At 37.8% G+C, this 17,811-nt stretch overlaps 1 protein-coding gene across 1 annotated transcript in view; it reads right to left on the bottom strand.

The window, feature by feature from the left end:
- Positions 1 to 2,069, bottom strand: part of KCTD3 (potassium channel tetramerization domain containing 3) — a 39,076-nt gene extending 37,007 nt beyond the window's left edge. Inside the window, exon 1 of the mRNA XM_026682737.2 lies at positions 1,668 to 2,069. Coding sequence (XP_026538522.1) covers positions 1,668 to 1,741 — 74 coding nt within the window. The 5' untranslated portion in view covers positions 1,742 to 2,069. The remainder of the gene's footprint in view (positions 1 to 1,667) is intronic.
- Positions 2,070 to 17,811: the final 15,742 nt, after the last annotated feature.

Raw genomic sequence — 17,811 nt, 5'->3', positions numbered from 1 at the left:
CTGTTTTGCACAATGCAGCTTATCCACAAGAGAATAGCATAATCAGCATGCATAGTATTCATGCATGTTAAACTCAATAGGAAAGAACTTGGCAGAACTTCCTGGGATCTTGATTCAGCATGTCTCAATTAGATTCTAAGCCATACTTAGCTTAAGGCTCTCTGACATAGTTAGCATAACAATCTTTAATGCATGTTAGGAAGATGCCACCAAAACTGATTATCCTTTGTCAACAAGAATTGCATTTCCCTCTTTATAATATATTGCTATTACATCTAATTCACTTATGATACTTCTTTCTCCCATCTTCACTGGTACTGATAGAAGAAAATATTATCCTGAACTTTTTGGCATTGAAGTTGGCTATTTATGTAACTGACATCTCTGTCTGTTGCTCTCAACTTAATCCATAGATGATAGATAGATAGATAGATAGATAGATAGATAGATTTATTATTTATTTATTTGTTTATTTATTTATTTATTTATTTATTTATTATTTATTTTTATTTATTTATTATTTATTATTTATTTATTTATTTGTTTGTGAACTAGATGAGCCTTAGGTTTATAGGGCACCTCATAATTTTTACATCATATTCATCTGAAACCGCCAAATTAGTGTAGGTGTCACAACCATTTGCATGGATAGAGCCACTTAGCTGATGCTTATCTTGTAGTATTATGACACAAGAATATAGATCTAATGCCTGAATTTTCTTCATTTTTAGAGACTCAGCTGAAATCATAGTCAAAACACAGATCACACTGAAAATGTTTCATTCTGTGCAGACCTGTATTATTTATCTTGTGATAGCAATTTTAATTGGGTTCCATATAAAAGAATCCATGAGGGATTGTGACTTGGAACCACATATCACAAAAAGTATCAGCATAGTAATTAATGGCTCATACTTAACATGGAGATACCTGTTATTTGTCATTGGTTTCAGCTGGGTCTCATGTCTATGGAGATTCTCAATCACCAAGTCATGATTGTCCCAAAAATACTTTTTCCAAGAGGCATCTCCACTTCCTTGGGGTTTTTTGCTCCTTTGAAAACGTTTCATTTCTCATCCAAGAAGCTTCTTCAGTTCTGTTCAACCAAACGTTTTCGAAGCGGGGAGGGAAACCCCCAAGAAAGTTCAGTTGTCTTTAGAAAAAGCACCTTTGGGACAATTGAATCCCATGTGGAAAAACAATCAGGAGATTTCACACTTTGAAGCCAAGTTTTTGTGCAACCAAAATCAGTCCACCCCAAAGCTGTAAATGGCTTGGCTCGTCTGTGGTTTGATATACTTTCATGGAAGATAGATTTCTGTGGTATGATAAAAACATAGAATACCGGGGCCCTTTTTGTCCACCCTTAAAGCAAACGATTCTTTAAGTTCTGATATTTTTTTAATGAGAAGACCATCGGCGAATCTATAGCCAGAACTGAGCCTCCTCGCACATACATCGATTATTTAAAGCGGCGATTCGAGCAGTCTGGGGAGGGACAGCCATCGCCGCCTTTTCCCAGGCCCGTCTCGACTGAAGGCATCCCGCTCCTTCATGCCATCACAACAGCCGCCCCCCCCTCGCCTCTTGCCATCAGCCGCCAACATCCCCTCTATAGCCACGGCTTACCCCACCCACCCAACCCTCGTTCCGCGCTCCAGGCTCACCTAGTGCCCCCGACGTTGAGCTGGATGATCTCCCCGCTGCCCGCCCCGGCAAAGCCGGCGCCGTTCCCCGCCATTTTCCCCAGCAGCAGATCTTGCCCCGAATACCGCCTGTCGTCGCCGCCGCCGCCTCCAGCCGCCTCCCCGGAGTCGAGGGAGGTGGGAAAAGGAGGCGGCGGCGGGGCCGGGGGAGAAAACGGGGCGTCCAGCGAGGCCGTAGAGCCTTCCCTTGCAAGCGCTAAACTGCCAGGTCTGAGATCGGAGAGGAGGAGAAGGAGGAGGCGAAGGGTCGATATCTCTCCCTCCCGTCAGGCATTCAGAGGCGCCGCCGATGTACCGCTCCCCCCCCACTCCCTCCTCTGGGCCAAAGCCGCTGATCTTCTCAGCGCCGCCGCGGCGCTCTACGCAAAAAAAAAAAAAAGCAACGCGCGGCACCTGGAGGAGGGGACTCCGCGAGGGACAAAATACCAGAGTTGGTTGCGTCTTCGCGAGAGTTCAAACGGAAGGCGGGAATATGCAAAACAAACCCAAGACGAACGCTCGGTCGTTAGGGAGGTGCGCGGAAGAGGTTCGATTTGACGTCCCTTGCCCCGGCCTATTTGTTCAAGGGAGGCCCGGGCCGTTCTTTGGAGACCGGTTATTTAGGCTCCCATTTTGGTTGCTGCATCGTATCCTTTAAGCTTCTGCAACTTCGCCGTCTGCCAACCGTCTTGGATTTCCTTTCCCAGCAGCGTTATAGAATTTAAAATCCAGTGCATCTGCATGGAGCTCGTTGATGACAATTTTCACTGGCTTATATTTTTAGCATATTTCTAATTTTGCGGTTGCATAATAAACATAGAAAATAGAGGAGGGAAATTGCACTTGACTCCCAATATTCACTAAAACGAGAAATCTTTTATAGGTTTGTGGCACCCATGCACACAGCAAGCTTTCGCATGGCTACATTTTAATAGCGAATAATTCAAATATCTTGTTTTGAAAGTATATGTAGATTTTGTTTGAACTCTGCAGGGCAGAGATACATCTTTTAAAAAAATGAGGCTTGTGGATGTGTATATTATATCAAAAATCTTAGTATGGCAAGAGAGCCATTCCCATCAAGTTAAAGCTTGTCCACTCTTACTTTCCATGGGATTTACAACTCTTAATAATGATCCTTATCCAGTCTCTTTTGCAGCTGCCCCAGATCACTGCCAAATAGTTTAAGGACAAAACACTAACCCTACAGTAATTACTAAAACTTATGTCACTCGTTGGCTGGGGGTGAGATTCAAATGGAATATATATATTTATGTATTTGCAGACCTGAACTGTGAAAATACAGTTCTCAAAACTAAAAACAGTATGTAGCTAATAAGGCTGCAATTTCAGGGAAAGATGCAGCTGTTTTTAGGAATCTGAAGAAAACCACATTGGCACCAAAATGACACACAAGCAGAAGTAGCATGCACCATTGTGTACTTATGTCTAGGGGTGGGATTCTACCGGTTCTGTCCGGCTCTGTAGAACCAGTAGCTCTGAAGACCAGCAGACATAGAACCAGTTCTATGTCTGCTGCTGTTTTGGCCCACCCGCCTGCCTGGGCTCTTATCTGACCTTTATTTCCTGGATTTTCACCCACAGCTGCTTAGCGCAGAACAACTGCGGTTGAAAAAGCAGGAAAAAAGTGCTTTTTCAACTGTTGCACACCCGCGTGCAGCGCTGCTCAGCTGTCCAGGCAGCAAGCTGATGACGATCTACACATGCGCGCAGCACGCGTCAGGCGCAAATAGTAAATCACCGAACCGGTAGTTACACCGGTCGGATCCCACCCCTGCTTGCATCCTGCTATCTGGCATTTGTCATGGCATTTTCATGATGACTTCATGCATGTAACATCATTTGCTAATTTTGCCGCTCCCAAGCATATCCATGGTACTGTACTGAAACTCCTGAAAACTGCAAAACATTTTAGCAATCAAATTAAGCTATATTTGGAGTAGTACAGTCAATGATTCAATATATTGGGGTTCGGATGAGAAGAAATGGAAAATCAACACAATTTGAATGATGTATTCCAATTTGCAAAATATTGATACCTTAATGACAGTTGATCCTCAAATTGGGGACAATTGTATCCAAATTATTCAGGAATTTTAAAGCAACAATAAACTTTTTTTCAGAACTATCTTAGAATCTTGTATTACTGGAATGCAATAAATTATCCCAGATTCAGATATGCTAAATCATTTATGGCTAATTTGATTACTTAAACAAACTAGAGAACCAAAGTAAGCCTGAATGTCAATATAATATGCCAATATGCCAATGATATGAAAAAATGGCCATTAAGTTTATGCAGAAAGTGATTCTTCACCACTTCTGGTCTGCTGTTACTGTTGTTAATTTTTGTTGCCTTTCAAAGTCCAGTACACAGTAGTAGTCTGTGCAAGTAGAAGATTGGGGAAGGGAAATCTCAGTTTTGGCAAGTCACATGTTTTCAAGAGAATTATAGAAAACTAATGTGGTGCAATATTAACATTTGCCCACTAGATGGGTATATTGTTCTGGGATTGTAATGAATCGTTTCAGTTAATCTTGTATGCATTTTTGTATGCATTTATATCACAATGAAGGAAAGACCAAATAAAATGTTTTGAAGGAGAAAACATTAATCCTGTTTCATAGAAATTTAGTTTTTATGAAGCAGGATTAATTACATTTATTATTTAGTTGATAATAAAAAAAAATTGTCAACCTGATGAAACTCTTACGATGAAACATGTAGCAAAAGTCTTGATCTTTGTCAACATTCCATAAATAAGTAGTGTTTTCAGTGTAACAATAGAGCTACAGTATTTAGAATAGAGATCTAGATATTTTTTGTAAGTTTTTCATAATTATTCAATGATAGGTTTTTATGTATTTTTCCTAATTTTACTGGATTGATCTTGTCTAGTCCATCTGTCGCCCAGGTGATACTGCATGAACTGCACAAGCCACATAAATCACATGAGCCAGTAACAAATACTTGTAACACCATACTAAATTTTGAACCAGCTGTAGTAGACTTTCATTAACATAAAAAAAAAACTTAGTCTGGGATTGGAATAAATTACTCCTTTGACTCTCCCATTACTTTTGTGGCCTAAAAAGGTGGTATTACATATACCTAAATTTTAAAAATGGCTATTTAGGGTGTAAGTATGACTAGTATCCTTTTTTTTTCCCCAGTATATTTTCTTGTTTTTCCATTCTAATAACACTTTTCTATGCATATCTACTTAAGAGAACTGAATGAGATTTAGGACTACAGTCAAGGAGACATATAGAACAACATGTGTAGTAATAAAATTTAGATTTAATTCCATGGTCAAATCCGTTGCTAGTAATTGGGACAGGAGGTAAAATATTTATATCAATCTAAGCCAGGGGTGTCAAACTCGCTGCGTTACATGACATATCACAACTTTTCCCCCTTTGTTAAAATGTGGGTGGGCATGGCCAGCGTTTGACATCCCTGACCTAAAACATGGTAGTGCAGTGGTTAAAATGCAATGTGTTGAAGGCAAACTCACTGCTCACTGCCAGGAGTTCGATTCTGTCCGGCTCAAGGTTGACTCAGCCTTCCATCCTTCGGAGGTCGGTAAAATGAGGATGAAGCAATATATAAGTCTAAGTGCTATTGCTAATAAATTTACCACTTTTTTTTCTTGCACTAATCCATGTATTACTAAACTTTGCATAAGGATGGTCATCACAGGAACTGAAGGAAAAATATTATTATTTCTTTCTGCAAATACATGAGTACTTGTCCCCATGACACTGGATTTAGAATGTACACATGTATTATCCCTTAGCAATTTGTTTCTTTGAAATATGCTAGATTCAATATGTACAATATAAAGTCAGAAATGCAGAATGTAAATAAGTGGTACTTCTGGAATAAATTTATATTTACTATGTAAAAGTGGAAGTTTTCTTAAATTAACATTTCAACCACTAAGGGTCACTATAGGACTTCAATATTTAACAGTGTTCTGTGAATTTCTTGACTGATTCTGTGCCATCAAGTCATTTTCAACTCCTACTGACCACATTTTCTCCTTGAGTCTCTAACCTAGCATTTTAGGTCTTCCACCATTGCTTAACATTGAGAGAGAGAGAGATCTTGCTTAACACACACACACACACACACATAAATATAAATTTGATTAATAGATAAATAATGCATTGCACCCATTGCCACTAAAATGAGTCCATTCACCTTGCTGCTGGATTTCTTGGGTAATTATTAATGTTCTTAACAATAATAAGTGCCTCTTAAAGTACAGGAGTTCCTTTTATAGGCATTTTTATCTATGTAAAATCTTTTTCACTAGTAGCATCTGAATATCAGATCAAACATTATTGAAATGTGATTTTATAAAGTTTATAAAGCATGATTCTATTATTCCCAGAAGAATGATTTAGTACTTTGGTGATCATGGCTTTTTAAAACTTCATGCATGAATAAAACAGAACTTGTAATTTTAAAAAATAGTGCCTAAAGTGGCATGATTGTTACAACTATTGTCACATGATGATTATAAAACATTGTGTTATTTTACAGCCTCCAACAATCTTTATTCCAATGAAGAGAACAAAATGGGTTTTGAAACACATTAACTGATATGGTTGCCTAGCACCCCATCCTCCAGAATTACTTTCCTTAAAAATCCCTTTCCTTAAAAGGTACTTTGCATATGTTCATTGTATATATGGGGTTTTATCATTTCAGTTTTTTGTATTTTTGTTCTGTACACGCACTTTGAAACTGAATGATGTTAAAACTCACGACCTGAATAAAGTACCAGCCATTTAATAAATCAGCTATGGGAACAAGAACAGGTCCATCTTTGTCCTATTTCAAGAGTTTGCAGCTATAGGTGTCAATCCAGGTCTTCTCCAAGGATATCTTAATTTTTTAGCTTTTGTCAATCATAATTGATAATGAGAACCAACTTGGTGCTGTGGTTAAGGCGCTGAATCAGAAACCAGGAGACAGTGAGTTCTAGTCTTTGCTTAGGAATGAGGGTTGTTATGGAAAACAGAAAGTGGGGATATTATTATTACTATTACATTATTATATACATTTAACAGTAACAATTATTTACATGTGTATAAGATACACATTTAATGTGCTACAATTGCAACCTTTTTATAACTGATTTTATGGCCTTTATTGTGTAGTCATTAAGTGAATGCCCATGGTTGTAAAGTGAATACTGCTATCATTAAACAAACCCATTGTTCATTATGGTGCAGTTTTTGCTGGAAACTGGAAGTCAATGCTGGTTTCTGGGGAAAAAAAAACCGTTATAAATCATGTTCACTTGACTACAGGACACTGTAAACGGCCATAAATACAGGCCAGTTGATGAGTGCTCAAAATGCATTTACATGGATGTGGGGTGAGTGGGCATTGAAAATTCATAACCAGGTTATATGTCCCATTTTCTGGGTCCGCCATAACTTCAATCAGTTGCTAAGTGACCAGTCGTACATCAAGGATTTGTCTTTGTTGAATTTTCTCTTTTGTAGACTAAACATGCCCAGAATTCTTTGCCTATTCCCTATAAGTTCCATTTGGGCTTTGGTTTCCAAGTCCCTGAATATCTAGGTAGCCCTTTTCTGAACATACTCTAATTTGTTTCTGTCTTTTTCAGTTGTGGTGATCAGAACTAAATAACAGTGGTTAAGGGAGATCTGACTGGGACAAAATAGAGTAGAATAATTACTTTGACCTGCTGATTGAGACCTAGAAGGGCCCTAGGGGTGAGGGGATATACCTCTTTTAGAATTATGCCTTCCTATTTCATGATGGAAAAAGGTTTTGTTTTCTAAGCAACTCCTGCAGCTTTCAGAGGTACTGCGCTACAGATACTGTAGCGAGATATGAAACTCTGTTTGTGAAATAAGGCCTTAGGAAACAGATGGGATTGCTCTATGGTACTGGCCTCCCTATTGTGTAATCACTCCTTTGCCTGAGTTGCTCAATTCTGTTATATTTGAGTTGATGGTGGAATTTCTCAGACATAAAGTACCAGGAGATTTCACCTTGCCTTCCTTGGTACAGAATCTGAAGTGATATGATCATTATACTGATACATCATACTGTACATCATTATAATGATACATCATATGCATCATACAGTGTCATTAAAGAAAAATAAGAAATCTAAGAAGAAACCAGCATGGTTACACAAAGAACTGTCTGGTAAATTGAAAGACAAAAAAAGTACAAAAAATGGAAAGAGAAACACATAACTAAAGCAGAATACCAGCATATAGCCCGAATCTGCAAAGATGAAGTCAGGAAACCTTAAGGTTCAGAACGAATAAAGACTTGCAACAAATATCAAGAATAATAATCATAAAAAGTTTCTTTCGACATGGACATAGTATACTTGGATTTCAGTAAAATGTGAGAGAGACAGCATCACCACCAGATGGATTTGTAACTGACTGACAATTCACACTCAGTGTGTAGTCCTTAACAGAACTATATCTACATGGAGGGAAGTAAGCAATGGGGTACCCTAAGGTTTGCTTTTAGGCCCAGTACTATATCTTCATAAATGATTTAGATGAGGGAATAGAATGAGAACTCAACAAATTTTCAGATGACACCAAGCTGGCAGCAATCCTAGGCTGCATTAAGAGGGATAGAATCATGACCATGTGAAGTGTTAGTACCACTTTATAAGGTCTTGGTAAGCGCATGTTTGGAATATTGCATCCATTTTGGGTCGCCACAATATAAAAATTATGTTGAGATTCTAGAAATAGTGCAGAGAAGAGCAACAAAGATGATTAGGGGACTGAATATTAAAGCATATGAAGAGTTGCAGGGATTGGGTATGTCTAGTTTGAAAAGTAGGGTAACATGACAGCAGTGTTCCAATATTTGAGTGGCTGCCACAAAGAAGCATCGACCTATTTTTCCAAAGCATTAGAAGGCAAGAGAAGAAGCAATGGATAGAAATTAATCAAGGAGAGAAGCAACCTAGAACTAAGGAGAAATTTCCTTACAGTGAGAACAATTAACCGATGGAAGAGCTTGCCTTCAGAAGTTGTGGGTGCTCCATCATTGGAGACTTTTAAAAAGAGACTAGGCAGCCATTTGCCTGAAATGGTACAGGATCTCCTACTTAAGTGGCAGGTTGGACTAGAAGACCTTCCAAGTCCCTTCCAACTTTGTTATTACATACCCCAAATGGCAAACCTATGATTAAATGAAGAACTATGGATCTTTAGTGCATGGATTAGAGCAATAAAGATGACTCTTTTATGATGGAAAGGAAGTGCTACTTTGGATTTATAATCATGGATTTATGATGTGGTGTTCGCTGTCTACTTATGAATTGGCTATTTATCAATGTAAAAAAAAAGATTTATCAACACATCTCTGCCTGGTCAAGATTTATATCTCAAATTTCAAATCTAAGCTATTTGCTGTATGTAAGATCCTTTCTTTTCCTTGGTTTATTTTTTCCCTTTTATATCTTTTTAACTTCTAAATATTATATTACTGTTGTTTAAATAGTAGAATATCATTTTACATTTGGAATATTTTGTGCAGTTCTGGTCACCAATAGGATATGGTGGACCTAGGTGAAGTTCAGAGAAGGGCAATTAAGAGGATCAATGGAATAGCTTCCCTATGAGGAAAAGTTATGACTTTGGGGCTTATTAGGGTAGAAAGAAGCAAGTGAGAGATGATTGAAGTATACCAAATTATGCAGGGTGCAGATAATGTGGACAAGGAGAAACTATTTTCCCCTTCCCAAAATATTAGAACCAAAGGTCACTTGGTAAAGTTGAATGCTAGAAGAATCAAGACCAGAAAAAATATGTCTTTTTTTACATAACATATAATTCAACTTGGGAATTTGCTACCATGACATGATAGTTTACATCAATAATACAATTCTTTTCTACATCTTTATTAGCAATTGCAGTTGCAATAGAAATAACACTTAGACTTATATGCTGCCCCATAGTGCTTTAGTTTATAGCATTTTCTGAGCAGTTTACAATGTAAGATTATTTGCATATTGTCCCCAACAATTTGGGTCTTCATTTTACTATCCTCGGAATTATGGAAGGCTGAGTCAACCCTGAGCCAGCCAGGAGTCAACCTTGAGCCAGCCAGGACTGAACTCGAGGCTTTGGGCTGAGTTTGTATATAATACTGCGCTTTAACCACAGTGTTACCAGGGCTCCTTTTTCATATCAATTTGAAATTGAAACTGGAGTTTCAATTCTTTAGAAGATTTCTTATTTTTCCATGCCTCTTGCATCTTCAGTATCTGCACAATTATCATTGTAATTTGTTCTTGTCACTTTAATTTCTTCTTTCCTGAGATTTTTTCCCCTTGTTCTCTGAAAATCTTGTCTCACATTCATTCTTAACAACTTTGATGTCATTCCACACCTCTGTTTTACTACCAATAAGTTATTGAAAATGAAATGTATGAAATCAGGATCCTATCATGGAAACTGGTTGGCTTTGCTTTTCTATTTTAGCTTGACTTGGAACTTGGAATATGAGTAGCTTATGAACTTTTTCCTTTTTAATTCCATATTCAAACAATCTAATTATTCAAAAAAATGGTAAAGTTAGCTAGTGGCTGGCTGGCTGGCTGGTTGGTTTCCTTCTTTCCTTCCTTCCTTCCTTTCTTCCTTCCTTCCTTCCCTCCCTCCCTCCCTCCTTCCTTCCTTCCTTCCCCCGCCTCACCTGATACTCAGTGGTTTCAACATTGAACATAACAGAATAAAAAGAGCACAATAATACAATAATTATTAAACCATCACACTACCTAACTCATTGGAATCCAAAGGTCCTGAAGAACAATTCAGCATGGCATTTTAAAAACTATTAAGGTACAATCCGTGAAAGCACAGCATTTATAAGCTCAGCATCTATGGTTGCAACATAATCATATTTTTCTAATTCTAAAGCCCTAGATTTTTTCCCCAGAGGGTTTCTTTAAAAAAGAAAGCAAAAGTTTGAAAAAATGAAGTAATTGTATAGTAAGGCAGTGACACCTATCCTTACACCTATCTCATGTTTGCCACAGTTTTTATAATGGGAGTGATACTTTCATAGCATTAGTGATTAGGTTAAAATTCATGTCATTTTTCATCCACTTATAGCACCATTTTTTTAAAAATTCAGAAGTTAAAATAGCCTGGTTTCGGCATCTAAGAATCAACTGGATTTTTGTAATGAGCAGTATTGTAAGACATGTCATAATTTAAAGGAACAGGCAAAAGTTCAAAAGATAATAAATTATTAGGTGCAATTAATATTCAGTTTACTATTTACTATTCTAAGTCTTGGGTCCTTTCTCACCACTTCTAATAGAATGAAAAATGTTAGAATTGATTGATTTTACTGTCTATGGTTGAACCTTCTGGTACCTAGATTATGAAATATAATAGTAATTAGCAGCTATCTTTGGAAGAAGATATTTTACTAAGTACCTGTAATGATATGTAGGAATGATCTTGGGAAAATGGGGGCGGGGGAGAGTGGAAGAGAAATGCTACCTAGGGAATGATGAGATCAAAGTGGCCATTGCCCACAGCTGCATAATGGATGGAGATAGAAGCTAAGAATCTCCTCCCATATTCTCAGACTGTAAAGGCAACAGCGGGAAGTTTATATTTTCAGACCTACAAGATTGAGGTCACCCTTTCCAGAGAGACCTGATAGGAAATATGCCCAGATGAGCTAATTCTACTTTATTGTAGGGCTACATTAACAGACTCTTACAAGTCTGAAAGTACAAATCTCCCACCGTCACCTTTGCAGTCTGGGAACTTGCTGGAGGATGCTTCTGAGTTCCCTTCTCCACCCATTATGCAGCTGCAGGCTATGGCCTTTTTTTATCTCATTATCTCATTTATCTCTTCCTTCATCTCCCAAGGTCAGTCCCACATACAATTATAGTCCTTTACCTGACAATAGATTGTTGATTGTGCAGTTTGTAAATTTTACAAATAATTCATTTTGGAAGAAGTTATTAGGCTTTCCGTTCTTGCAAGATACATACGCAGTATCACTCTGTGAAGGTTTCTTTTATTATACCCAAATAACTCATTTCACAATTTATCTCCATCCATCTGTCCCTCCCCATAGGAAATTATCAGTGTTCAGATACTTATACAATGAAAACAACACCATTTCAGGACAACAGGGAAATATCAGCAGGCTCCAAAGTTTCATAAGTACAAAAATATAATCTAAACAATTTGATGAGAATTGAGCATTAACCAGAATAGTGCTCAGAATAGGAATTGACAATGGAGAGAGGAAATTTTACACTGGTAAACTTTTCAGCTGGTTCTCGGGTAAGTGAGTCAACTCAGAAGAAGGAAAGGCCTTGAGATAATATAGGGAGACACAATTAAACAGTGATCAGTTCATTCAAGTGAAGAATGGCCAGTTCAGTTGGGATGGAATTGCAGGTAATCCCCGACTTACAATGATTCATTTAGTGACTGTTCCAAGTTACAATGGTGCTTAAAAAAGGGACTTCTGACCATTTTTTCACAGTTACGGTTTTTGCAGCATCCCCGTGGTCATGTGATCAAAATTCAGATGCTTGGCAACTGGTTCATATTTATGACCATTGCTGTGTCCCAGGGTCATGTAATCCCCTGTTGAGAACTTCTCTCAAGCAAAGTTCAAGATTCAGTTAATAACCAAGTTACTAACTTATCAACTGCAGTCATTCATTAACCACTATGGCAAGAAAGGTGGTAAAATGGGGCAAAACTCACATTACAAATGTCTCACTTAGCAAAAGAAATTTTGGGCTCAGTTGTGGTCACATACTCTTTTTTTTTTTCCTTAAAATTTTACCCCCCTCTGGAAGTGCTTATATATTTAATGATATAATTAGAGGTTTAAGAAAATCTGTGCATTTCAAATGGCCTTTCATCAATACCCCAGCCACAGTCTTTCTTTAGTGGAAATAGCCTGACTATTATGACATTTCTCAGCTATTCCAATTTAAGTGATGGTGTGCCCTTATACCTGCAACCGGTTTATTGGCAACTGTTCTATTTGGGCGATGTTGTGCCTGCACTTTGTTAGCTGCGTTAGATTCCAATCCATTTTTAGGACCAATCTGAAGTTGTGGTTTTAACCTTTCACAGTAAGCTTCAGGTCCAATTTCAAAATAGCCTTAATGGATTTTAGTTTGTGATGACTTAAGGAAAGTTCTAGCAACAAGGAGGATCATGGTTGAATATGTTCACCCTGCAAGTCTTAGTTGTTTCTACCCTTGGAGAGTGCTGTTGTTTCAAGGTTCCATGGAGACCACAGGAAAGAATAAATCCCTTCTTATGTGTGCTACCTAGCAACTGGGACAGATAGCACATACGTTTTTTGACCCTGGTAGATTAGAGCATCTCTTCTCATGAACAGTTGAACACTCCTCACTGGATGGCTGACTTAGGGTGGAGCAAGAGGGCAGCAAAAATAGTGACATTCCCCCCACATCACTTTTAAGAGATTACTACTAAATCAGCTCTTTAAAAATTCCTATATGTATAATTATTCTGCAATATCTTAGATTCCTTCCCACTCTAGCTATAACTGTCTCTCTCTCTTCCTCTCTCCAATGAAAAGGAATTAAAAAAAAAACTATAGCTAGTGCCATAAGTTCCTGACATGTTTCATAGTGCAATGTGTAACAGTTAATAAATATAGAGAGAGATGAAGCTATTCCCCAACTAACTTGTTTGTGTCAGGTGTGAATGACCAGGTTCACATGCGAAGGTTCAGCTAAGCTGATTTATTGCAGAGGGATCTTCTCAAGATCAGTCAGCACTTGATTAAAGTTAGATAAGGGTCAAAGCAGGGGTGGGATTAAAAAAATTTAACAACAGGTTCTGTGGGCGTGGGTAGGTGGGCGTGGTCATGTGACTGGATAGGTGTGGGTTTTTTTGCAGCAACAAACCTTCCCCCTGTTTTGGGGGCTCAGGAAAGCCTCCTGGGGAGGCATTTTTGCTCCCAGAAGGCTTCCAAAAAAATGGAGGCAAAAAAATGGAGTGCAGGGGGCTGCTACAAACAGCTGATTGTCGGGAGGGAAACAGCTGATCATTGGTAGGGGAAAAAGAAATACCTTAAGGAGTGACTGGGCCCTGGAGAATGCAGTCAGCGATGTCAGGCATGTGTGATAAGGACTGATTGGGTGGGGAGGGGAGGGGCGGGCAGAGAGGGGAGGGGCCAGCCAGGAGCACGATTTGCCGGTTCTCCGAACTGCGCAGAATTGTAACAACCGGTTCTATAGAACCGGTCTGAACTGGTAGAATCCCACCCCTGGGTCAAAGGCACTTAAGGGAGGTTGAACGTAGTTTATTTGTGGCTACATAGGAATTCTAAGCTGATCCTTCTTTTCACTCTACCCCCAGGTACTGCCAATCCTCCCACAGTTTTTTCCTTATTGAATAAGGTGAATGGCAAAAATGAGAAAACTTCTCCCTCTTTAGATGAAGCAGAGCTCAGCTGCAATAAGCTTGCAAAGAATTGAATTAAATAGAATCTCTTTTTTTAGAAACATGGAACAGGAGAATCCCTATAGAGCTAAACTCATAATTTTAAAGAACGAATGCAAATTCCTTTTTTGAAAAAAAGAGAATTAAGTCACCCCCATCTCCATTTTTTTTAGTCTTTTATAATAAGTAATAAGTCGGTCCAAATATTTCCTTGCTTTGCCAAGATGTTGAGCGCTGCAAACTTAATATTGTGCACAATACCAAAATGGCAAATATATAAATTGCTGATCAACTAATACATGCCTGCTTGTTTAGCCATATACCTTGTTCCTGGAACTTACGGAAGCATTCTATTTTTTCAAAATACATTCTGTGTTCTCTGCTTAGGGTTTGTATGCCAAAGTCTTGCTTTTCTCAAAATTGTTGAGAATTCTTTTCCTCAAAAATAACAGCCTGTTATCATGTATGTTAGCTTATTTCTTTGTCTTTCCTTAAAGTTATTGTTGTTTTATTATTGCATGACTAAAATAAAAAAGGGTGAAACTTCAATCACACAATTATGGTTCACCTCTTGACTTATATTTTTTTACTCTCCCTGAATATGACTTTCTTCTGAAACGATCTAGATTAAACTTTTTTACCTTCCAGAGCAGTTCATTAGGGTCCTCTCCCAGATGGAGAAATATATATATGTCCGTATCAAGATCATGCTAGTCAGCATCTCTGATTAAAAGAATAAATTTTATTAATTAAAAGCTTGGCAGATTTTACTTAGTTTAGTAATAAAATAGGCTTCATGAAGCCAAAACATGAAGTACTAAAATTGATTCTTACTGGATTTTCTAACCTTGTTGATTTTTAACATTTGATTTTCTTTGTAATTTTTTGGAATTTGAAATTGGAATCTCCTTTCCCTAGAGTCTAGAAAGTTGCTCGAGCTTCTAAAGATATTTTGAAAATAATACATGGATATAGATAGTGTAAATGATGAAGCAGGATGTATGTCTTGTAATTGTGCTTGTTTTGACACCACATGGTTTTCCATCTCAGCTCCTGGGATTAGAAATAAGACCTGAATTGAAATAATAGGTAAATAAATGTCAACATTGCAGGTTATAATAAAGTGGTTGCTCTCATAGATTACAGAAAACACTGTGAAGTTTCAAACTTTCTCCTCCTGTTTTTTGTGATTACTTTGGAGCCTTGGAGAATTTCTTGTGACTTTTGCTAGATCAGTAGTCGTGACAGGAGACTGATATGGAATATATTGTAGAAAAAAAAAGAACTCTGGATTTAAAGCCATGCTGAACAGCTGTATCTTATCTGGGAAATGATAAATCTGCAGTTGCAGGAGAAAAAGTATTACAAGATTTTGCAATTTGCAGTTGGGTGTCCAGAAACAAAATGTCCAGATTCTGTAATTTGCATCATCATAAACTGGCTTAATGTTCATGTTTAACAGATACTTATTGTTATATGCCCTTTTCCTGGAAAATAATACCATCTCTTTAGGTAGCTTGATACAATCTTGGCAGGAACTGCTAAACATTTCTGTTTCTTAGTGCCATTTTTAGCAGTGTCTTCGGTGCTTTAAATGTCTTGACCTACATTTCTCACCAGCACTCTGTAAATGCATCATTTTTATTTTCCATTGATGCATTAATGTGGTTAATCAATCTGGAGAAATATTTCTTCTGACATTGTAGATAAACAGGTCAACCATGCTCTTTAGAAAGCTGAACCTTCTATGGGGGGGAGGAGGGAGAAAACATTAGTTTTTCAGTGATTTGTAAATTTAGAATATCATAAGTTTTAAAAGGATTAACTATATCATTTGTATAATAAAATATAAACATTATCCTATTATAGTATTATATCCTATGATATCATATCCTATCATTCTGACATAGAATTTTCCAATTGTCATTTTTTTATCTTGTCTTTCTTGCAAAATATGCAGAGCAGCACTCACAGTTTCCCTCTCCCATTACCTTCTGAATTGCCTTAATAAATTACATTGACACAGAAGCTCAACAAGTAAATTTGATCTGACCCAACTCTGTTACCAGCAAGAAATATTCCAGCTGTTCTCTTCTATGAATCATCCTGTGCTCACGCGCACTTGGCACAGGCTCCTCGGAAACCTCCTCGTCACTGCTGCCAGCCCCCACAATCTCTGAAGGCAGCAGTCTACTCCCTGATGGTCCTGGCCCCTCATCAGAGTCATCGCTGTCCTCATGCCGGCTAACCACAACAGAATTTTGTTGTTGAGTATGATTTTAAACCAAAGGCTTTTTCCTTCTCATCTAATTCCACAGTACACTCCCCCCCCCCTGAAATAATAGTAATATTTGGTTTTTGGGTAAGATTCTGGGGCCTCTACTCCAAAACATCAATGGATCAAGGACAGTTGTTCCTTCCTTGATGAACCTTACAACTTTAGTAGCAATTTAGGGACGTCACCTAAGATTTGGGGAACTGCATATGGCTGAGACCTCAAGTAGTACAAATAGTTGCTATACCATCCTAGATCTCATAGCATATTACTTTTTTTATTTTAGCAAACCTGGCTACTCATGAACATTAATGGACATTGAGGGACCAAATAATTGACAATAACTCTTTTCACAGACTGGCAATGGCTCTGCAAATAGTTGCTTTTCATAATTCCATCTATAGATCCTGGAACTGAGATTTTCTGTACTAATCATGAGCTGCATTGCTCCCACTTTTAAAGACTATAATTACAAATATAAAAAATCATTTTAATTGAAATAAACAGAACATTCCTGTATAGGATAAAGAATGCTACGCACAATGGAGAGAAATTGTTTAGAAACAGTGTTTTAAATTAATGGCATGAAATGTTTTTTTAAAAAATTAATATAGCTGAGCTAGTTTACATTAATAATACCATTTTTTCTTTATTTTTTATTGACATAATTTGTATGCCATCACAATCTCACAATTTTGAGTGGCCTATAACAATTTTCAAAAGCAAATTTCAAATATAAACAAACATTTCTATCCTGGTAAATCAGTCTTATTTTACCATACACTTCTTCAAAAGTTGCCCTTCATATCCTGAGTTCAGTGGTACCTTGGTACTCATTGTTAATTGGTTCCAGTACCAAAAATGATGAGCACTAAACAAAATTTTCCCATAAAGAATAATGTAGTGAGCCACAAGGTAGCCGACACTGACAAGTTCTAGTTTGTGTGTTGAGCAAAAGATGAGTACCAGGATAGAAGTTCCATGTCAAAATGCATCAAGTACCAAATTCAACGAGTTTCCAAGCAGTTGAGTACCAAGGTACCACTGTACATATCAGTACCCTGCATGTTCTTGGAGCTGATGGAATGCAGGCAATAGTATGTTTGCTTGCAAGGTTCTCTATATGAGAGATCCTCACTTGTGCAAATATGGGAATCCTTGAGTTAAACTGGGTTTTGACTGTATGATCTATTAACCAAAATTAACCAGGTCCTATATTGTCCTTCCTGTCATTAGAGAGTGCATGCAGATTCTAGAAAGAGTACAGAGAAGAGCAACAAAGATGATTAGGGGGCTGGAGGCTGAAACATATGAAAAGGGGTTGCAGGAATTGGG

The sequence above is a fragment of the Notechis scutatus genome, chromosome 1, assembly GCF_049901735.1.
Source record: "Notechis scutatus isolate UNSWTSFEM ecotype Mainland chromosome 1, rNotScu1.2, whole genome shotgun sequence".
Taxonomy (NCBI): Eukaryota; Metazoa; Chordata; class Lepidosauria; order Squamata; family Elapidae; genus Notechis; species Notechis scutatus.
The sequence above is the reverse complement of the archived record's forward strand: the minus strand, read 5'-3'. Positions and strand labels throughout refer to the sequence as shown.